The following is a 22844-nucleotide window of genomic DNA, read 5'->3' on the forward strand; positions in this document are numbered from 1 at the left end:
ATTCAGCCCATAATGGATGAAACAAGAGGAATGGGAAGTCCTTTGTGGGGCAGGGTGGACATTGCCTGGAGCAGGACCTTGCTGAGAACCAACCAAAGCAGGAAACGTCTCTAAAAGAAGGGGTTTTGTTCATCAGAGACGCAAAGGAAAGGGAGAGTCCAAGGCAGGGCCGTCCACGCTTGCTCCTTGCCTGGCAGGAAGCCCTGCCAGACCCTCACCTGTTGCTTCCAGGGGCCGGCACAGCTCAGCAGGACGTCAGGAACCTCAGAGGCCCAGGACTGGTCTGACTCTGCCTTGAGACTTGCGTGGCTGCCACAGGTGTCCCGTGCCACCCTCATGCTGCCGGGGGCACCCACAAGACAGTGGGCCTCCCGGTAGTGAGTGCCCAGATCCTTCTTCGGCCCCCGTCCCCCTTGTCGGTACCACCACATCCACCTAGTGTCAGACCTGGGGCCACAGTGACGCGCCTGGGTGGTGCTGCCCTCTGAGGCCCGGGAGCGGCTGCTGCCCTCGTCGCTGTCCTTGATGGCTGGCGGACATCACTGCCGATTGGCCTGCTGTGCTCTCGGGCCCCTTGGGGTGGTATCCGCATTGCCGTTGTCCTCTGGGCAAGGGGCCCAGGTCCCATCCCAGCTCCAGGGAAGGTGTGGGAGACAGACCTGGTCAGTCAGAGCCCCACATGCCCCTGGCCAAGGCAGTTGTTTCAGGGGTGGGCCTGTGAACTAAGCTGGGCCAATTAGAGCCAATAGACATGCCCAGGATGGGAGTCTGTCCTGTGGTTGCTGGGGCCTCGCCCTTCTCTTCCGGGAGGACCCGCCCAGAGAAAAGCCAGGACCTGCGAGGTGGGAGGGGGGGAGGGCTGAGGCTGCTGGCGCATCTTGACACAGCTGAGCCTGAGCAGAAGGCCCCCTGGTGCTCCCCGTGAGGTGACAGCCATCCTGTTCTATGGGGGAGACCTGTGTGCGACAGACATATGTCCCTGCTCCCCGGAGCCCCCATTATATGGGGCACAGATGACAGCTGTAGCTGGGATGGGCTGGGGGAGAACACAGCAGGGAGGGAGGAGGGCTGCTGTTTTAGAGAAGATGGTTGAGAGACCACAGGAGGTGAGGCTACTGGGGGAAGAGCACCCCAGGAAGAGGGCGCAGCAGCTGCAAAGGTCCCGAGGCAGGAGTGTGCTGGGTTTGGGAAACGGCAGGAAGATGCTGGGGCTGGGGCAGAGGGTGTGCATGGATGGTGGGGGCTTGTGGCAGGAGCTGAGGTCCTGGAGGAGACAGGCACCCAGATGAGGAAGGACCAGTGGGCCACTGGCAGGGTTGGGCCCTTCTCAGAGTTGAAGGGGGAGGAAGCAGGGAGGGTTCTGAGCACAGGCGAGGTCTGACCTGACTAAGGGGTGGAGGGCAGTGGGGGGGTGGTAAGGGGAGAAGGGGAAGCTGGACCCCATGGGGCGGCGGAGGGAAGCTGATGGACCAGGCAGTTCATCATAGCTTTCTCCTAACCCTCCTGTTTCTGGAAGGAGAACGTTTTAACAGCTTATTAGGGAAGATTCATGCATTTTGCATGGTTGATTTGAATAAAAAAGGAACTTGGTGCACATTCGAATTCAGAAGCAATATGAGAGAAGTGACAGTTTTTTTCAGTGAGTGTCTTGGGGAGAGCTGTTAAAACTGACAGCTTGTGTGAAGCTCATCATGATACCAACAAATGAAAAGAGGTCGCCCCGCGGCTTTTAACGTCTCGCTTAATGGATTTCTCCAGATACGCCGCAGTGCAGAGGAAGGCAAGCCCGCCAGCCCGGGCCACGACCCTCCCACAGGGGCCAGTCCACACTGGTCAGGAGCGGGGTGGGGGGAGGCTGACAACGGTCCAGCGCATCAGAGCGAAAACGTGCCGGGTCCGGCGCCCTGTGCAAGGGAACCCGGAGGGCGTCTGCCTGCAGGGGCCGAGTGGTGGCTGGGCAGGCATCCCTGCCGTTCTATGGGCTCTAGCTCAGCAATGCACAGACATGCTGTGTGGCTCAGAGGAAGCCTCCTCTCCGGCCTCTGGCCTCCTCACCTGGCCTATTCCCGCTCAGCCTTTAGGGCTCGTCCTACAGTCACTTCCTCCCGGAAGCCTGCCATGGCTGCTTCATCCTAAGCCTGGGTTTCCTGGGGTCCAGCTCCCCTGGCACCAACCTGGGTCAACTTAGGGGCCATCACTGGTGTGTGCAGAGCTTTTCAGTGTCCTTGTGCCCATTTTGCACGTGAGGAAACTGAGGACTGGAGACAGGATGTGCTCTGATCAGGGCCCTGCCTCGTAACGGGGAGATGGTGCAGGTCAGGCCTGCCTAGTCCCATGGCCTTTCTGCCAGGTCGGGGGGAAGCATGGCCCTGCAAGACTGGGGGAGGCAGGGGGCACCGGGGCTCTCCAGTGTCAGTGACCATGACGGCCCTTTTGTTTTCTTTGCTAGGTGTCTTTGGGCCTGAGTGCTGGGTGGAAGGGGCTGGAGGGGCAGGAGGGACCCTGGAATGATGGGGTGTGGGCGGGGAGGGCATAGTTGGGGGGTTTGATGAGCTGCAACCCCCAGCTTTCAGAGACACCCCAGGGGGGCTGCCCTTGAGCACTGGGGAGGCCATACCAGTCCCATCTGACACTGGCTGAGTGGGCTCAGAGGACTCTGGGAGATTCCAGAGTGAGGTCACCACCCACCTAGAAGTGGCATCTTTGCAGTGAGAAGGGCCTGGACTCAAATCCCTGCTTTGCCCCGTGCTGGCCGGGTGACCTTGGCCAAGTCACTTCACCTCTCGAGGGCAAAGCCTCGAGGGGCTTAGGTGAGATGGTCCCCAGGAGCGAGGGTGCACAGAGGGCCAAGGCTTCTATTCTACTCCCTGTGGGTGTCTGTCACTCAGTTGGCACCTCTGTACTGGGCACCGTCACAGTCAGGCAACGTCCCAGGGTACTGGGCAGAGACAGAACCAGTAAGAATCCTGGGCGTGACCCCCCTAGGGTTTGACTTGGGCAGCAAACAATGGTGCGTCAGACACTACCCCACGTGCGTAAAGCAGGGCAGGATGGGGCACGGCAGGAGGGGGCATGGCAGGAGGACGCATCTGGGTGTCCTCGACTGTAAGCAGGGCAGTCGGGAGGCCTCCGCTAAGAAGGGGGGTGCCTGCGGAGACCTGAGAGCAATGGGAGAGGCTGCAGCTCTGAGATGGTGGCCTGCGTGGTGTGTTCAGGGCCAGTGTGGGCGGCGTGGCCTGAGCAGCGGAGGGCAGGAGGACAGTGAGGTCGTGGGGCAGCGTCACGACTTGTTGGGTGCCGTAAAGGTTTTGACATGGGGGCCACTGGAATGTTTGGAGTGGAGAAGAGACGTGATCCGACCTAGTTTTAAAGGACCACTCTGGCTGCTGGGACGGAGGGGCTGGAAACGGGCCAGGACGCGCAGTGAGAGCTCGTTATGTCCTAACTAGGGTGGTGGTGTCGGCGGCTGGGGGAGATGGAGGCAGGTGGACCGCAGGGCTTCCCAGGGGATGGGCTGAGGGGTGGAGAAGAGAGCCAAGGCGACACCGAGAGCTTTGGCCTGAAGCTGGAGGATGAATCTCCACGTCTGACACAGGAGCTGGCAAGACGAACAGGTGCAGGGCAGGGTCAGGGGGTGGCCTGCACGTGGCAAGTGGACGCCCATTAGACATCCCCGTGCATCCGGCCAGGGCGAACATTCGGGAGGCGCCTGGGCTTAGGTGATATTTAAACCAGGGGGCTGGAAGTGGCCACCAGGGCAGGGAGTGTAAGTGAAGATGGGGCCTGAGGCTCAGCCCTGTGGCCCCTGCGTTAAGAAGCCAGGGGCACAGGAGGAAGCAGCCAGGAGGCTGTGCAGGAGCGGCTAGGCTTGTGGCGGAGGAGCCAGGTGAGGGTGGGCTCCGGGAGCCAAGTCAGGAAAGTGTTCCCAGCCCAGGAATAAGCCCACGCAGACCTCGTCAATTGATTTACAACAAAGGAGCCAAGAACATGCAATGGGGAAAGGACAGTCTCTTCAACAAACGGTGCTGGGAAAACTGGGCAGCCACGTACAAAAGAATGCAACTGGACCTCTATGTTACAGCACACACAAAAATTAACTCGAAATGGATTAAAGACTTGAATATAAGACCTGAAACCATAAAACTCCTAGAAGAAAACCTAGGTGGTAAGCTCCTTGACGTCAGTCTTGGCAATCATTCTTTTGGATCTGACGCCGAAAGCAAAGGCAGCAAACGCAAAAATCAACAAAGCGAGACAACTTCAAACTAAAACGCTTCTGCACAGCAAAGGAAACCATCTGCAAAATGCAAAGGCGACCTAGCGAATGGGAGAGAATATTTGCACATCATATTTATGAAAAGGGGTTAATATTCAAAATACTTGAAGCACACATAACTCAATAGCAAAAACAAACAAACAAAAACTCCCCACACAATCCGATTAAGAAATGGGCAGAGGATCTGAATAGACATTCTTCTAAGGAAGACACACAGGTGGCCAACAGGTACGTGAAAAGATGCTCAACATCACTCACCATGAGGAAAATGCAAGTCAAAACCACAATGAGGTATCATCTCACACCTATTATCAAAACGACAAGAACTAACAAGTGTTGAGAAGGATGTGGAGAAAAGGGAACCCTTGTACACTGTTGGCGGGAATGTAAATTGGTGCAGCCATTAGGGAGAACTGTATGAAGATTCATCAAAATACTAAAAAGTGAACCACCACGTGATCCAGCAATCCCTCTTCTGGGAATTTATCTGAAAAATGCGAAAACACTAACTTGAAAAGATATATGCACCCCCACATTCATAGCAGCATTATTTACAATTGCCAAGATATGGAAACAACCTAATTGCCCATCAGCACGTGAATGGATAAAGAAGATGTAGCATATATATATAATGAAATATTATTCAGCCATAAGAAAGAAGGAAATCGTGCCATTTGAGACAACATCGATGGACCCTGAGGGCATTAGGTTTAGTGGAATAGGTCAGACAGAGGAAGATAAATACCACATGATCTTGCTTACATGTGGAATCCAAAATGAAAACAAAACCCAAAGCAAACAAACAAAGACTCAGCTCATCTCTACGGAGAACATGCTGGTGGTTGCTAGAGGTGAGCAGGCAGAGGTAAGCGAAATGGTGAAGAGGGTCAAAAGGTACAGACTTCCAGGTATAAAATAAGTTAAGTCCCGGGGACGTAACGCACGCACCGCGACCGTAGCTGTTAACGCTGTGTGGTATATTTGCAACTTGCTAAGAGAATAGCTCACCACAAGGACCAAATATCTGTAACTATGAATGATGATGACTGTTAACTAAACTTACTGTGGTGATCATTTCACCCCACCACCCCTCCCCAAAAAAAAGAAATAAGAAAGAGAAAGAGTTCCTAGGAGTGAGAGTGGTTGCCATGAAGACACAGAGGAACCTGAAAGCATGTCAGAAAGTGACAGAAGCCAACCTGAAAAGGCTACGTATGGTATGATTCCAGCTCTGTGACATTCTGAAAAAGGGAAAACCATGTAGACAGTCAAAAGATCAGTGGTTGCCAGGGGTTTAGTGGGAGGGAGGGATGAATAGGCAGCGCACAGGGGGTTGGGGGGCAGTGAAACTAACCTGTATGATGCTGTAATAGTGAATGCTTGTCACTCACTGTACATGTGTCCAAATCCCTAGAATGTACACCCCCAAGAGCAAACTGTAATGTAAACTATAGACTTTAGTTAATAATAATATATCAATATTGGCTCATCAATTGTAACAAACATACCACACTAAGGCAAGATGTTACCAAGAAAGGAGCCTGGCAGGGGAGGGAAGTACGTGGAACTTTGCACTTTCTGCTCAATTTTTCTGCAAACTTAAAACAGCTCCAAAAAAAGAAAAGTCTATTTAAAAAAATGGAAAGAGACATACAATGCAATACTAAAGAAAGGAAAACGGGTGTTACTAGATTTAGATTAGAATAGACAATCAAGATCGAAAAATCTACATTAATATCAGGGTGGCGAAAAAAGGTCTCCAAAGACTACAGGCAGCATGATACTCTTTATATAAAATTATTGAAACTACAAATAAAATGTTTTTAAGAATATGTTTAGATGCAATCTCACGATATAAAAAGAAAGCAAAAAAATGAGGGTGGATGAGCCAGGGGGATGGAAGCAGTGACGGTGGGCAGCCCTGTCCTTAGATGTAGTCCATAACTAGGGCCCTGGCTTCTGTACGGGTGACAGCTTCACAAGTGTGCATTCGATTACTGAGAAGAATCCTTGCTCTAAGTAAAGAACTAAATTAAAGCAGGCCGTGCATAGAGCCGTGACGGACGAGTGTGACAAAGCAAGGATCATTCCTAGTCCAGCTTTGAGGGCCAGGGCAGTAAAAGCAGGTGCCCGAGGGTGAAAGAGGAAAAAGAGAAAACGAGGAAGCTGGGCAATGATTCTAAAAGTGATGTAGAAATGCAAAGGGCCAGGAATGGCCAAGACAGTCTTGTGGAAGGAGGAGGGGGAGGCCTTTCTGGATCAGGGGAGGTGAATTAATATAAAGTTGTAGGAATGAGAACCTTGGGTGTTGGCCTAGGCACAGACAAGCAGAGCAGTGCCGAGCAGGGAGAGCCCAAAGGCAGGTCCCTAGCACACAGCTCTTTTTTTTAAAAAAATGTATTTATTATTTTATATTTATCTTTGGTTGCATTGGGTCTTTGTTGCTGCGTGCGGGCTTTCTCTAGTTGTGGCTCGTGGGCTCAGTAGTTGTGGCATGTGGGCTTAGTTGCTCTGCAGCATGTGGGATCTTCCCGGACCAGGGCTCGAACCCATGTCTCCTGCATTGGCAGGCGAATTCTTAACCACTGCGCCACCAGGGAAGTCCCTCAGCACACAACCCTTGACTGCAGGGAACAAGCACCCAGAGCTGCAGGAACAGGGTGGGGAACTCGATAAAGGATGCTGGACGTTTAGAAGAAACTGGAGCCCGATTAGCACCTCCATGATGTGGGTGGTTGGAGGGCTGAATGAGAAAGGCAAACTCTAGGATTTTTATAAGGTAATGTCTGAGAATGAATGATGGAACTTGGAACTCCTTTTCCTCAAAGGACCTAGTAAGGGAGCGAAAGGAAAGCTGCAAAGTGGAAGAAGATATTTAACATAGAATCAGCTGAGACCTTGTATCCAGATTACTGTACATAAAGAATTCCTAGAAATCGATAAGAAAAAGAGGGACGACCCAACAGAAAAATGTGCAGGATACCTGAACAGGCATCACCAAAGACGCCGTTCCAGTGGCCAAAAAGGGCATGAAAAGATGTACAACCTCCTTATTTAATCAGCAAAGTGAAAATTAACATGGAAATATGATTAATACTACCCACAAGATTGGCTGAAATTTTGATGGTTGACTAGAAAGTTGATGTTAAGTGTTCGTGAAGAGGTAGAGCAACAGGAACTCTTCACAAAATACTGTGGGAATGAGAGGTGGTTTCAGTACTTTAGAAACATTTTGCATCGTCTGTTGGTGTTGGCGCCACGCCTGCACTGTGGAGATTGAAGGCAGATGTGCCTCAGAGCACATGGATGGCCAAATTCACAGCAGCGTGAGCCACAGACCTAAACCCGAATGTCCATCCATAGTAAGAAGGGTAGCTGGTGTTCATAGGATGGGATCCTACACAGCCACCAAAAGGAATGGACTCCAGCTATATGGAGCATATCGGGAGGAGACTTAAGCACAAGATGTTGAGGGAAAAAGCCAGATAACGAAAGAATACTGGAAGGGCTCATATCACGCAATTCTGTTTATACTTTAGGACACGCCACCATTATTTCACGCACTACTAAGAAAGAAAAGGTATCCAAGATGGGAGTCTAATAGGGGCCCCACCAAAAAGGTTGGACCCCAAGGGCTGTGTGTACAGTGTCAATGGGATAAAGCAAAACAAAAGGAAATAAAACCCCTGCCTTGCAGAAAGAACAGCAAGAAAACCGGTGTCACTGAGCACCCTGTGGGGAAGGAGGATGGCGCTCCTGAGAATGCAAACCACAAAACCCACTTTGGGGTCTGAATCGCACCACCCTTGTGCCCCCCACCAAACACCCTCCAGCAGAGACTTTTAAACTTGAAACGGTGTCAGGATGAGAGTGCCCCCAGGGGACTGAGAACCCTACATCATTCCAGGTGTGAGGCACCATCAATGTAAAATGTGCTCCCACTTCATAGATGTTGATGTGTGAAAAATGTGCTTCTTAGAACTGAGGAAATAAGGTATAAATTCCAATACAGATAAAACTGAACTATAGACCTGGGCAGCTGGGGACAACAGTGGCTGCCTGGGTCCCCCCCCCCGCCACCACCTCTCAAAATTTCCTTGAAAAACAACACAGCAGGAAGAAGAGAAAATTAAACCACACAATGTGACCTCAGAGAACACCCAGACTTCAACACAGTATAAGCAGAAGAGAGCTCTGCCAGCCCCGGCCTGCAGTCTCTCACACTCCCACCCCACCCCTGTTCCACCATGAGGCTCTGTGGCAGATAAAAGGAGGATGAGAGAAACTATGGAGAGGGGAGGAGACAGGACCTGGCAACAGGGCTCAGAATTGATCTAAATCACCTTCAGGAAGACAAAGTCCATCTTAAGTCTGAAAATATGAAACAATAAAGAAGAAAGACACCAACTAAACCAGAGCACTGACCACAAGAAAGGGACTGAAAAGAATGTTCATTTGAAGGGCGGCATTCAACACACACAGCTTTGGGGAGAAAAAAAGGGCAAAAAAGAAAGAAGTACCCTTTGAAATTGGTTGGTGAAAGGTAATGGCACAAAAAGGAAAAATTTAAGGTCCTACAAGAGAAAAAGGACACCCCATACTGGAGGATACATAATCCTTTCACCTACCACCAAAACTAAAAATCTGCTAAGTTACCTGGACTTTGGTATACTGACAGAAGAGGGTGCCATTGAACTTGAAATTCTACAAAACAGTCTAATAGTGTTGCATATAAACAGGAGAAAAATTAATAGACCCATAGAGTTACTGCAAAAACCCCTGGAAAACAAAAGCACACATCCAGGGCTTCCCTGGTGGCTCAGTGGTTGAGAGTCCGCCTGCCGATGCAGTGGACACGGGTTCGTGCCCCGGTCCGGGAAGATCCCACATGCCACGGAGCGGCTGGGCCCGTGAGCCATGGCTGCTGAGCCTGCGCGTCCGGAGCCTGTGCTCTGCAACGGGAGAGGCCACAACAGTGAGAGGGCCGCGTACCGCAAAAAAAAAAAAAAAAAAATCACACATCCAATGAGAAAATTCCTCCCCTGAAAAACAACCATGATTCAGATAAAAGTGTAAGACAACACCCCACATGCAGGCCAATATACTCAAGCAAGCCTTTAAAGATATGAAAAACCACCTTGAATTATAAATTCAAAAAGGACCAAAAAAAAAAAAGCCTCTAATAAGAAAGGAAAAGAGAGTTGATTGAATTCATAAGTGAAAAAAAGAATTCAAGGTGCTCAAGAGAGAGAAGACTCAAATGAAAACTAGAAAGGGGCATTGAGGAAAAGTAGAAAGACCACCAAGAGAATAAAGATGAATTTAAGAGAAGTAAAAAGGGTCACAGAGAAAGTAGGAGAAATGGAAGACAGGCAAGGAAAGACTAGCATTTGAATTACTGGAGTCTCTGAAGAAGAAAAACAACAATGGAACAGAACTACTATTTAAAACTATAACCAAGAGAGAAATAGGTGAGGGAGATAAAGAGGTACAAACGTCCAGTTACAAAATAAATAAATCACAGGGATGAAACATACAGCGTTGGGCATATAGTCAATAATAATGTAATATTTTTGTGTGGTGACAGATGGTAACTAGACTTATCATGGTGATCATTTTGAAATGTATAGAAATATAGAATCTTTATGTTGTGTACCAGGAACTAACACAGTGTTGCAGGTCAATTATACTTCAAAACAAACAAACAAACAAACTCATAGAAAGAGAGACCAGATTTGTGGCTACCAGAGGTAGGGGTTGGGGGAGGGGGAATTAGATGGAGGTGGTCAAAAGGTATAAACTTTCAGTCATAAGATAAAGAAGTACTAGGGATGTAATGTACACCATGATTAAGAGAATGAACACTGCTGCGTGTTATATATGAAACTTGTTAAGAGAGTGAATCCTGAGTTCTCATCACAAGGAAAAGAATTTCTTTTTCTTTTCTTTTGTATCTCTGTGCCATGGTGAATGCTCACTGAACTTACTGTGGTCATCATTTCATGTTCTATGTAAGTCAAATCATTATGCTGTACACCTTAGACTTACCCAGTGCTGTACGTCCAATTATGTCTCAATAAAACTGGAAGAAAAAAATGACAACCTAGAGAACTTTCCAGAAACAATAACAACAAAAGACTTAAATCTACATATTCAAAAGACTCACCGGGTACCTGGGAAAATTAACACAGAATGATCAATTCTGAGACATTTCTTAGTAAAATTGTTATATTTCAAAGATAAAGAAAAAAGTTCCAAGGTCTCCAGACAAAAAGATCAAATAACTTACAAAGGCAAAAAAAAAAAAATTTTTTTTTTCATCAGACTTTTCAAAAACAAAGCAAGGCAACAATTGAGCAGCATTAAAAAAATACTTAGGGACTTCCCTGGCGGTCCAGTGGTTGACACTCTGTGCTCCCAATGCAGGGGACACGGGTTTAATCCCTGGTCTGGGAAGTAGGATCCCACACGGAGCACGGCATGGCCAGAAACAAAACAAAAGACAAACAATAAAAAACTTAATAAAAGAAAGTGTGAACCAAGGGCTTTATATCCAGCCCAGCTGCCCGTCATAAAAGAGCCTGGGGTGCCCTGACCCATGAACCTTCCTGAGGAACCTCTCAGAGGACGAGCTTTGTCAAGCGAAGAGATGACTAGAACTCTTTGGCAAAGGGACTTAGGGTGAGTGTGTGTACTCACTCAAAGCAAATGTAAGGAGGAAGGTGGGTGACTACACTGCACATTTTGAAGTGTGCAAATGAAAACAGAAGGAGAAGGGACGAATAATCTCACTGGTTGTTATATGGGCAGTGGATGGGAGTTTAAGGATGTCAATAAAAATGGGTAAACCAGATATTAAAAGGTTAAATAAGAAAACAAGGGACTAAGGGCATTAAAATAGGTTAGGAGTACAAACGTAGCAACTAGAACAAAAATACAACCCTTCCTAAATTAAAAAGACTACTAAAGCTCAAAGAATACACATCTCATAGAAAAAAAACCAGCAAATAAAACACATGCAATTACAAAATATTACAGAGTTGAGATTCAGCATAGCCGTCATATCAATAAATGTGAATGGACTTAACTCACTTATTAAAATAAAAAGATTTTCAATTTGGATTACAGATCAAGACCAAACTATAGGCTATATATAGGATGATACCTAAAGCAAATGGATTCTGAAAGGTTAAAATAAAAGCATGGGCAAATCCATACTGGGCAAATGGGAAAAAATAGGAGAGCAGAGGTAGTGATGCTGATAAGAAAATTCAAGCCCTCAAAGCATTAAATGTGACAAGGCAGGGCACTTTTTAACGCTGAAAGTCACAATTCGTAAAGAAGATATAACACTTATGAATATGGGCACCAAATAACATTATGAACCTTATGAAGTAAAAACCCTATGAAGTAAAAACTACAGGAGATGGAAGGATACATAGATAGAAACACATTAACAATAGGAGACTTTAACACACCATTCTCAGGACAAGGCAGATCAGATGGACACACATTAAGCGAGGAGGTGGAAGACCTAAACACCACAATCAGTAAAGTAAATCTTACAGGTACATAGCAAGTCCTACACCTGATAACAGGAGAAAACACCTTTTCAAGTGCCCATAGAATCTGGAGTCTCACCATGAATGACGGCTCTGACCTTGAGTGTCTGGGTGGGTCCGCTCACTCTGGGGAGTGGCTGTGCCCCAGTGGCTCTGGCCTCCATAAGCTGCCCACCTCCCACCTACTGTGGCCTGCACTGGCTCAGGTCCCTAGCCCTGCCCAGTAGGGTGTTGCTGTCTGATCTCTCCCCGCTCACTGTCCTGCTGGTACCAAGCCTGAGCTGTGAGGTGCTGTTTGATGCTGAGCAAGGTCCTGGGTGGGGTTGGGGAGCCTACCAGAGGCTGGAGATGATGTGGATGGCCTGCTGGCGAGTCGATGCGCACAGCGTGTCCTGGGGCTCCTTCTCCATCAGAAGCTGGAAATCCCAGGTGAAGGCTGAGTCACTCACCCCTGGACCTATGTCACTTCCGCCACCAAGTCTCAACCCTGCCTAAAGACCTTGGTGCCCAGCACCCCTGCAACCCACAGGATTATGCTCTAGACCCTCACCTACCCAGACGGGTCTCTGTGGCCTGGCCCCCACTTAGACAACTAGAGCATAGACTTTAGAATAGACAAGTCATGTCTGAATCCTGGCTACCCCCATACGAGTTGCATGACCTTGGGCAAGTCTCCAAACTGCTCTGAGCTTCTTTTAGTCACAGAAAACATGATGTTGTTGCCCTTGTGTTACACGTGAAGCAAGGCATGAGAAGCAGAGTGTCTGAGTCCCAGCAGGGGCTCAGTAAATGAGAGCTGTTATTATTTTTATTATCACTATATAATCGTCCATCACTTGTGTGTTTCCTCCACTATCCCAGGGGTTCTGTGAGGCCAGAATCTCTAGTAACTAGTGGTGTGAGCTAGGTCAGTATTAGCAGAATGGACGGCGCTGGCCTTTCTGGGTCTCAGCCACATCAGGTGTGCAGCGGATGTAACTGGCCAGCTCAGGGTCCCTGTAGGAACCAAGTCATGTGGGGGCCATGGATGTGCTTCCAGGTGTGAAAGCCTGTGAGGGGCTTGTACACGCTCTAGAAATCCAATCGGCCCAACCTTTTCCAGTGGGTGCCTCTCATGAATGTTGCTGCTCTGAGGGAGGTGCCCCCTCTGTCCCGGGAAGCCCTTCCTCTGCCCCAGGACCTTGCACTCACCATCAGACACTCGAAGAACTCAGAGACCTGGGAGAGCTCGTAGCTTTGGGCGCCCTCGTTGCGGCTGACAGCCCCCACCAGCATGAGGATGGCCATGAGGAAGCTCTGCTTCAGGGTTTCGTCCTGGCAAGGGGTCAGGTGGTGGGGCAAGGGGGCGGGGTCAGGGAGTGGGAGCACCAGAGGGGCAGGAGAGCCGCAGTCACATGTGGCAGCGGGGCCTCCGCTCAAGGGGGCTCAGCAGAGGCCTCCAGCTCTGGGGCCACGTAGCTGGGTGTTCTTTTGACGCGGGAACTGGTGATTTCGTTTAGCAGTGCGAATACGTCGATGAGGCTTAAGCATCAGGAAGTGCCCGTAAGAAGCTCAGTGTTCAGCTTCTCGTGATGTGTGGCCACCCCAGGCCCAAAGGCCTCAAGTGTGCGGTGGTCTCACAGGCTGCATAGCCCCTCAGAGTTACTAGGGTGGAAGCCTCTGGTGCAGGGTGTAGAGTCAGGGGACCGTCATCACAGGCTGTGATGGGCAGTCACCCGGACTTCCAATTCCCCCAAGTGAGAGCCCAGGGTTTTCTTTAAGGGGGGCGGTGGAGGGAGGGGGTCCTCACGGAAGCCCATGAAGCCTTAGGTGGGAACGATGGAGTAGGAGCCCAGGGTGGGGGGGGGGGAGTGGGGAGGTGGGCTTCAAGGCCCTGGAAGGTCTGGAATTCTCAGACCCCGGTTCTGGCGGGCTCCAGGGGCCGCGGGGGGTCACACCCAGAAGTTGTAGTGGAAGAAGAAAATCATCCGTGACAAGACGTTGTCCACCCACGGGAGGATGCGGGTCTTGGCCTTGTCCGCCCTCTGGCCACAGGCCAGGAGGTGATGCTTGCCCACCTCCACCGCATGTCCTCCGAGTTCTGGGCACAGAACAGCAGGCGGATTCTTAACCACTGTGCCGCCAGGGAAGTCCTCGTCCACATTTTTGCATGCATTCTCAAGTTCACTTCTCTATTTCTGCTCTGAATCTTATTATTTCATTTCTGCTGCTTGGTTTCAGTTTTTTTAAAAATTTAATTTAATTATTTTTTATACAGCAGGTGCTTATTAGTTAGCTATTTTATACATATGTGTATATATGTCAATCCCAACCTCCCAATTCAGTTTAACTCACTCTTGGTTTCAGTTTAACTCGCTCTTCTTTCTCTAGTTTCCTCAGGTGGATCTTTGGGAGGGAATGAGTCTGCCTAGTACAGGTTGTTTCCAGTTTGAGGCTCTTATGAGTAAGGCTGCCGGGAACATGCCTATATGTGTAATTTTGTGTACGAATGTTTCATGCCTCTGGGGTTAACACCTAAAAGTGGAACTGGTGAGTCATAACTGTATAAGACAATGTCGATTTTCCAAGGAGGTTTCACCATCCCACCAGCAGTGTGAGTTTCCCCGCCAGCATTTGGTCGAGTCTTTGAGCTCTGTCCTGGGTGGGTAGTGGCAGCTCCCCGGGTTTTAATTGACATTTCACTGAGGATTCAAGATATCGACTGTTGTTTCTTTGGCTTTTGGTCATTCATATGCCTTCCTTTGTGACATACCTATTTAAATCTTTGATTCACTTTTGCAATTGGTCTGTTTGTCTTTTTCTCCCTGATTTTGTAAGAGTTCTTCATTTACTCTGAATACAGTCCCTTGTCAGATATATGTCTTGTGAATATTTTCTCCATGTCTGTGGTTTCCCTTTTTTCACCTTCCTCATAGTATTGTTTGATGAGCAGAAGCTTTAATTTAGATGAAATCTAATTAATCTATTTCTTTTTCTTTTTATGATAAGTGCTTTCTGGGTCCTAAGAAATATTTACCTACCCCAAGGTTGGCGAGATTGTCTCCTGTGTTTTCTTCTAGAAGTGTTTTCGTTAAGTTCTTTTTTCCCCCTAGATACGCAATTGTTGTAGAACCACTTGTTCAAAAGACTCCCCATTGAATTGCTTTGGTACCATTGTAAAAGAAATTAATCGACCATATGAGTGTGGTTTTATATTGGAGTTTCTATTCTGTTCCATCGATTTATTTGTTTAATCTCTGTCAGTTCTCACTGTCTTGTGGACTATAGCTATATAGGAAATCTTGAAATCAGGTAGTGTAATTCTTCTAACTTTGTTCTTTTTCAAGATTGTTTTGGCTATTCTAGGTCCTTTGAAATTTCCATATAAACTTTTAACTTATAGATTATGTTTAATTCTATAATAAAGTTAGTTGGGATTTTGATTGGCATTGCACTGAATCTATAAATCAATTTTGGGAGAACTGACATCTAAACATTATTGACTCCTGTTATCCATGATCATATAGCTCCATTTATTTAGGTTTTCTTTAATTTCTCTTTGCAATGTTGGTAAAGATCTTGAACATATTTTGTTAAATTTATCTGAGTCTTTTATGTTTTTCATGTGGCTGTGTCATTGTGTTTTTAAACCTTACTTTCCAATTGTTTGTTGTTAGTATATAGAAATTCAATTGACATTTGCATATTGATTTTGTATCCTGAGATCTAGCTAAATTCAATTATTAGTAATTAATAGTTCTAGCATTAAAAAAAAAACTTTTGTGAGATTTTCTGTGTATGCAATTATGTTGTCTGCAAAGAAAGATGGCTTTACATTTTCCATTGCAATCTGTGTCTGAGTTCCCGTTCCTCTTACCTTACTGCGCTGGTTAGGACTTCAGTGCAACGTTGACCAGAAGTGGAGAGGGTGGACATCTTTGCCTTATTCTGATCTTAGCGGGAAGGTGTTCATTTATTTGTGACTAGGTATGTTAGTTGTAGGGTTTTCGTAGATGTCAGTTTCCTCCTCTTCCTACTTTGTTGAGAGCCTTTCTCTTTGTGATATTGTGATTTATAATAAATATATATATTTGGTCTTCATCTCTATTTTCATCTGGCACAGAACTTCTAAAACCCTTTCCTAAGTGATTGGAGCAGTAAAGGTGTCTTTTGTTGTTCATAACAAGCCCGGTTCCGCTTTTGGAAAGCCCTTAGGTAACCACAGGATGGGGGCAAGTTGTCAGGGAAACCAATCATGGTTAGAAGGTTGGAACTTTCATTCACTCCTCAACTTTCAGAGAGGGGAGAGGGGCTAGAGATTGACTTTAATCACAGTGGCCAGTGATTTCATTAATCGTGCCTATTGACAAAGCCTCCGTTGAAAGCCCCAAAGGACTGGGATCTGAGAAATTCCATGCTGCTGAACATGTGTGGACTTTTTTGTATATTGCCGGATTTATTTTGCTAATATTTTGTTAAAGACTTTTGAGTCCGTCTTCATGAAGGATATTGGTCTGTAGTTTTGTTGTAATGTCTTTGTCTGGCTTTGGTGTCCGAGTTGTGCTGGCCTTATGAAAACATTTTGGAAGTGTTTCTTCTTCCTCTATTTTCTGAGAGAATTTGGATAGAATTGGTATTACGTCTGCCTTAACTTGTGATAGAAAATTAACCAGCAAAGTATCTGGGCTTGGAGTTTTCTTTGTGGGAAGGTTTATAAAATATGACTCCAGTTTCTTTAATACAGGACTTCTCAGACTTTCTGTTTCTTCTCGCGTCAGTTTGGTAGTTTGTGTTTTCTAAGGAGTTAGTCTATTCAATCGAAATTGCCTAATTTATTGGAATCATATTTTATTACCATTCCATATTAAAGGGTGTGCAGTGATATTGTTTCTTTGCTGTTACTGAATATTTTTTATTTTCTTGATCAGCCTATCAAGGAGCTTATCATTGTATCAATCTTTTTGAATAACCTGCTTTTGGTTTTATTCACTCTCTACTGCTTGTCCGTTTAAAAAATTGCTTTGATTTTTACTCTACTTTTTATTATTTTCTTCCCTCTACTTACTTTGGGCTTAATTTGCACTTTCGGGGATAGTTTCTTAAAATGGAGGTTTAGGAATTAGATCTTATACACTTTTTTCTTTTCTAATATAGGCATTAAAAATATAAATTTCTTCTAAGCATTGTTTTTTGTTGAACCCCACAGATTTTCAAAATTTCATATTGTGTTTTACTTATCATTCAGTTCAAAGTATTTTCTAATTTCCTTTGTGATTTCTTCTTTGACCTATGGAGTATTTAAAAGAGTGTTGTCTAACTTCCAAATATTTGGAATTTTTCCAGATGTATGTTTGCTATCGTTCTGTAATTGATGTTCTGGGCAGAGAATGTACTCTGTTTGATTTCAGTCCTTTTAAATTTATTGAAACTTGATATATGGCCCAGCAAATGATCTATCTTGGTGAATGTTCTATTTACATTTGAAAGGAACGTCAATTAGATCAATTTGGTTAATTACGTTGTTCAAGTCTTCTGTGTCCTTGTGATTTTCTGTCTCATTTTTCTATTAATTACTTGTATTGCTGCTGCTGGTGGTGTTATTTCCACTAAATGCCACTTAATTACTACTATTCTGCTGCTACTATATGATAATAATAACTAATGTAGGGAGTGAGGGCTTCCTGTCTGTCAGGCACAGTGCCAAACACTACGTGGATTATTTCCTGTCATCTCACAACGAACATTTGAGTTTGGTACATTTACCCCCATTTGACAGATGAGGAAACTAAGGTACGGAGAGGCAAAGTAGGTCATCCGACACGCAGCAGTGTTTGGTTGAATCTGGACTTAAACCCAGGTCTGCCAGGGCCCCATGTCCCTTTTCCCGGCCACACAAAACCTTCACGTGGTGTGTGGCCGGAGATGGACCAGCAGGACACCCGTCCTTGGCTGTGGCAACTTCAGTCCACGCCAACCTCTTCTTTCCTCCCTTGGTCTCAGATCTGGCCTCTGCATCCTCTCTGAGCCCCTCAGTCACAGATCCAGCCCCCAGGGTGGGTGGGAAGGACACTTACTCTGTGCCAGGTGCCTAGAGACCAAGGTTCAAATCCCAACTCCACAGAGACCAGTCCCATGACTGTGGTCAAGTCCCCTCCCCTCCAAACCTGTTGCTCATTTGTAACAGCCTCGCCCTGCCTCCCCCTCTGTCCCCTCCCTCCCTCTCCCTCCCTGATCTCCTCCCTCCTCCCAGGGCTGAGCAGGTGCCTCCCATCCCCCACCATCCCGGCAGAAGGGCTTGTGGCAGAGCTCCCTCCCTACTTGGGCCAGCTGCTCTTCCCAGCAAGCCTTCTCTCTCTCCTTGAAGATCTCCTCTGTGGGACGGAGGACGGGTCCCTGGAGGCCAGACCTGATGTCCATGGCCAGGACCGGGTCTTGGGCTCCATCTCCCCCATCCCTTGGAGACGACTGATGTCCTGCCTCTGCCTATTCTGGCTCCATTGGGGAGGTGAGCTCAGAGGATGGCGAGCCAGACTTGGGCTCAGGGTCCAGAAAGCTGGTCTGGAGTTGTGGCCCTGCCACACTTGCTGTGTGACCTCAGGTAGGTCACGTTCCCTCTCTGGACCTCAGGCTCACCAATGGTAGATGGAGGGTTCCCTCTGGGCATGGTTGCTTGGGATGTACTTGGGTCCCCTCAAGGGTGGGAAAACGAGGCTGAGAGAGGGGCATATTGGGAGGCTGCAAACTTTTACGGAACTTTGGAAACCCAACCTCAGGGGGAGCGGCTGCCTCAGGGATGGTCCTGGGGGTTTCGGAGGTCACCCAAGGCAAAGAGGGACCTCCACCCAGCCTGCCAGCCCCAGGCACGGGGTGCAAAGCTGAGCTAAGAGTCCACACTCCCAAGCACGGCCTCTGAGGCCTCCCCGCCAGACTTCCTTGTAGAGAGCAGGGCCTGCCACCCCCCTTTCCTCCCCCTGACCTCAACCCCTCGCCGAGGCTGCTGACCAGCTCCTCCCTAAGGCCCTGAGGTGTACTCACACCATTCCCTCCTCGAACTCCTACTCATCCCTCAAGGCATGGCTCAGACTTGGCTGCCTGCTCCGGAAAGCCCTCCCTTATGGCCACCGGGGCCGCCCGGTACCTCCCCCGCTGGGCAGAAGGGAGCTCAGCTCATGCTTGTGAATGGATGAATGAGCGAGGGATGAGAGTTGGCGCGTGCCTGCCTGGGAGGCTGTGAGCTCCTGAGGGCAGAGCCGGGCACATGACAGGCGCTCAGTGTTTGCTGTCTTGCATTAGCTGAGCCTCATGCTGGCAAGACCCTTCCCTGTAAGTCCTCTCTGGGGGTTCTCAGAGACCCCCACTATCCAGGCGGTCCTTCCAGTGGCTCAGAGGCAGCGGCTGCTGAGGAAACACAGAGACCTGGACCCCACAGGCCCAGGACGTGAGGCTGGGTGACTAGGCCCGTCGCACAGCCTCTGTGAGCTTGGCCTCCCCGCCTGCCAGTGATCCGGGGAGAGGACCACGTGGCAGGGCAGGCCTGCCTCCTGGGCTTCCTCGCTCCGTCCCGATTCTGTCCAGGCCTGTTGTCGAAATGCTGACAGCGGGAGCACGGGCTAGTGGGGATGGGCAGCTCGGCTAGCCGCTGGTGCCCTACCCTGGGAGTCCCGAAGTGGCCCAGGCTGGCCGAGGGGAGATGGGCTGCGGGAGTGCTCGGGCCATAGCCCATGGCCCTCTGGCACGGGGATGCTTCACTGTTGCACAGCCTGTGTGTGTCCCGCGGATCAGCAGCCCTGCACGCCCCCTCCTGCTCTCTCCTCATGACCTCCCCCTCCCCCTGCTGGCCTGGGGACAGAGGGTGGCCCAGCCCAGGCCCTGAGCACGGGACATACCGTTAGAGGTCAGGACGCCCATCACGTAGAGGAGGCTGCGGTGCTGGAGGACGCCCGACAGGACCTCGGTCTCCAGGTGCTGGGCCACCAGCCGCCAGCAGTGCCTGCAGGTGGCCACCAGCACGTTGCTGGCCGCGTCCCGGTAGCCCTCCTCCAGCTCCCGGGTGCGGGCAGAAAGGAAGAGTGGTCTGGTTTGGTGGGCAGGACGGCTACCATCCACCTGGTTTTTCGATAGAAAACTGAGACCGAGGAAGGCCGACATGCATAGCTGGCAGGTGAAGATCGGGTCCAATCTCAGGCTCAGAGCTGCACGTGCCTGTCAGCATCCCCGGTCCGCTGACTGGTCCAAGACCCGTCATCATTCTTCTTGCTTCTGAGCCTTTGCTCGTGCTGTACCTCCTGCCTGCCTTACGGTTCCCACTTGCCCTGTCTATGCAAACCCTAGCCCTGCATTTGGTGGCATCTGAAAGTGAGGGGGTCTCTGGTCTCTCCCCACGTGATGCTGGTCCCTGTGATGCTGTTTGATCATCCCATGAAATTGTTATATCATTTATAAATTTTTAAAAATTTATTTATTTGTTTTATTTATTTATTTTTGTCTGCGTTGGGTGTTTGTTGCTGCGCGTGGGCTTTGAGGTGAGCGGGGGCTACTCTTCGTTGTGGTGCGCGGGCTTCTCATTGCGGTGACTTCTCTTGTTGTGGAGCACGGGCTCTAGGGCACGCGGGCTTCAGCAGTTGTGCCACGTGGGCGCAGTAGTTGTGGCTCGCGGGCTCTAGAGCGCAGGCTCAGTACTTGTGGAGCAAGGGCTTAGTTGCTCCACGGCAATATCTTCCCGGACCAGGGCTCAAACCTGTGTCCCCTGCATTGGCAGGTGGATTCTTTTTTTTTTGCGGTACGCGGGCTTCTCACTGTTGTGGCCTCTCCCGTTGCGGAGCACAGGCTCTGGACGCGCAGGCTCAGCAGCCATGGCTCACGGGCTTAGTTGCTCCGCGGCATGTGGGATCTTCCCGGACCAGGGCTTGAACCCGTGTCTCCTGCATGGCAGGCGGATTCTTAACCACTGAGCCACCAGGGAAGCCCCTCCATTCATTCTTTTATTCACTCGTTCATTAAAAAGCCAGACAGAGCTTTCCCCCAATCATCTACCCAACCATCCATCCCCTGGGACTTTAGGCTAATCATTTCCCTTCCCTAAGCCTCAGTTTCCTCATCTCTGGGGATCATAATAATCTTATCGAGAGACTGTTCAGAGGATGGTGCACACGTGTCCGTCCACTTTCCTCCCTTCCCCCTTGGCTCATTGGACACATGAGATTGACTTGCCCCAAATCATGGCGCTGCTGTCTGGAGGAACCAAGGTTTGATCCCCCTTTGGGGTCCAGGCCTTCCCTCTGCTCCCCACGCCTGCCCTGAGTGGCCCGAGCAGTTCCCACATCCAGGTTGTCTACAAAGTAGTCATGATGGTTTCCAGAACCAGATTGGGGTCCCCGTGAGCCACGTTCTTGATTTTTCGATGACGTACTTCAGGTGGAGGGGGTCTGAACTATTCAGGTCCCGGAGCGTCTTGAAGCAGATGGTTAAAGCAGATGGCAAGAAAGTGTGAGGATCGGTGTGCTGTAGGAATGTCACGTTGCGCTAACAGGGCTGGGTGGGCAGCGAAGGGGTAGGGCTGGGAATGGGAAACAGTGATCTGAAAGGGAGGGCTGGGAACTGAACACACTGGGAAATCCTGGGCCTCCTGACTGTTCTGTCAGTGCTTCCGGGGTTCAAGGTAAGATGAGAAGCAAGAAAGCAAGCAGGGAATGCATCCTTGTTCACCCATGCATATTTCCATCCATTCACTGATTCATCCTCCTTTTCATGCATCCATTTACCTTTCATCTATCACCCACCTATCCATCAATCCATCCATTAATAAACGTATCCATCTATCTACCCATCCACTCATAAATTCATCTATTCATCCATCTACCCACTCTTCATCCATTTAAAAATTCATCTACCCATCCATCCATTTATCCATCCATCCACCCATCCCTCTGTCCCTCCATCTATTCATTCCTTCATCCTTTCATCCTCCATCCAGTCACCCAACATTCAATGATGTTCATTCACTGTGTGGTCATAGGGCTGTGTGTGCGGCTTAAAGGGGAGTCAAGGCCCAGCTCTGTTCTGAAGGAGCCTCCAGCCCAAGGGAGCCCTACCCAGTATTGGTGGACTTTAGGGAGTTATTACTGGGGAGTTGTATAAAAGGCCCTGGGCACACAGAGCGGGAGGGGTGATAAAGCCTGACTAAGGTGGAGAGTCGGGACTGTCTTCTCAGAGGAGGAGGCACTTTAACTTGGCCTAGAAGGATGAGGGCAAGTCATCCTTTGAATGAGGGGAAAAGCATTCCAGTGAGAGGGCCAGGGGTAAGCTGAGGTTCTAAGGTGTGAAAGGTGCTGAAGGAGAGTGGAGGGTGGTGGGTGAGAGAAGGCATTTTGGATGGTGCCTCAGGAGACATGAAAAGGCCAAGGAGGATGGGCAGGAGGCTCTGCTGAAAGCTGCACTATGTCCACACCTCTTGACACCCCAAGGTCCCAGAGAGTGGACTTCCTCTGGCCCTCGTCCCCAGGACTTCTTTGGGTGGAGGGACTGAGGGGGTCTGCTGGAACCTGACTGCCCTGCCTGAGTCCCGGGGCCAGTGGTCACCTGCGCTGTAGGCTTCCTCCATGAATGTCTTGTGCTCCTTGGGCACCAGGGTGGCCTGGCTGCTCTGTGACTTGCAGAGCAGGATGGTGGTGGGGGGCATCCATCTGTCCCTGGGGGCAGAATCCTGAGGCACATTTATGTAAGACTGGTTCTTCATGGATTCAGAGATGCGGGAGGAGATTCTGAAATGGAAAAGGGGCTCCTGGGTGTGTGCGCCTGGGTGCCCTTGTGTGTGTTCATGGCTGCAGGTGCAGTAGATGCTGAGAGCCACCTTGGTCTGGATCAGGCTTGGCAACAGTTTTCCATGCACCCACCCTTCTGTTTAATAGACTGACTGAATCCTGGGAGGAGGGCAGGGGTCTGGAGGCCCAAGGGACACGGTTGAGTGGGCAGCATCACCTGTGGGCCTGGTGGGGCCTTGTTTCCCAGCAAGTGTTGGTGGGACAGAC

At 49.2% G+C, this 22844-nt stretch overlaps 1 protein-coding gene across 1 annotated transcript in view; it reads right to left on the reverse strand.

Annotated features, from left to right (window-relative positions):
* Nucleotides 1–22844, reverse strand: part of LOC309974019 (maestro heat-like repeat family member 5) — a gene marked incomplete at both ends in the record, with an annotated part of 37934 nt that overhangs the window by 10138 nt on the left and 4952 nt on the right. The window contains 11 exon segments of the mRNA XM_082858461.1: nt 219–435; nt 12175–12254; nt 13030–13152; nt 13776–13880; nt 13883–13918; nt 18136–18188; nt 19704–19923; nt 21138–21166; nt 21169–21216; nt 21219–21281; nt 22396–22577. Of these exon segments, the coding sequence (XP_082714587.1) occupies nt 219–435; nt 12175–12254; nt 13030–13152; nt 13776–13880; nt 13883–13918; nt 18136–18188; nt 19704–19923; nt 21138–21166; nt 21169–21216; nt 21219–21281; nt 22396–22577 (1156 nt within the window).

This window comes from Leucopleurus acutus (genome assembly GCF_964270905.1).
Source record: "Leucopleurus acutus genome assembly, chromosome: 17".
Lineage (NCBI taxonomy): Eukaryota > Metazoa > Chordata > Mammalia > Artiodactyla > Delphinidae > Leucopleurus > Leucopleurus acutus.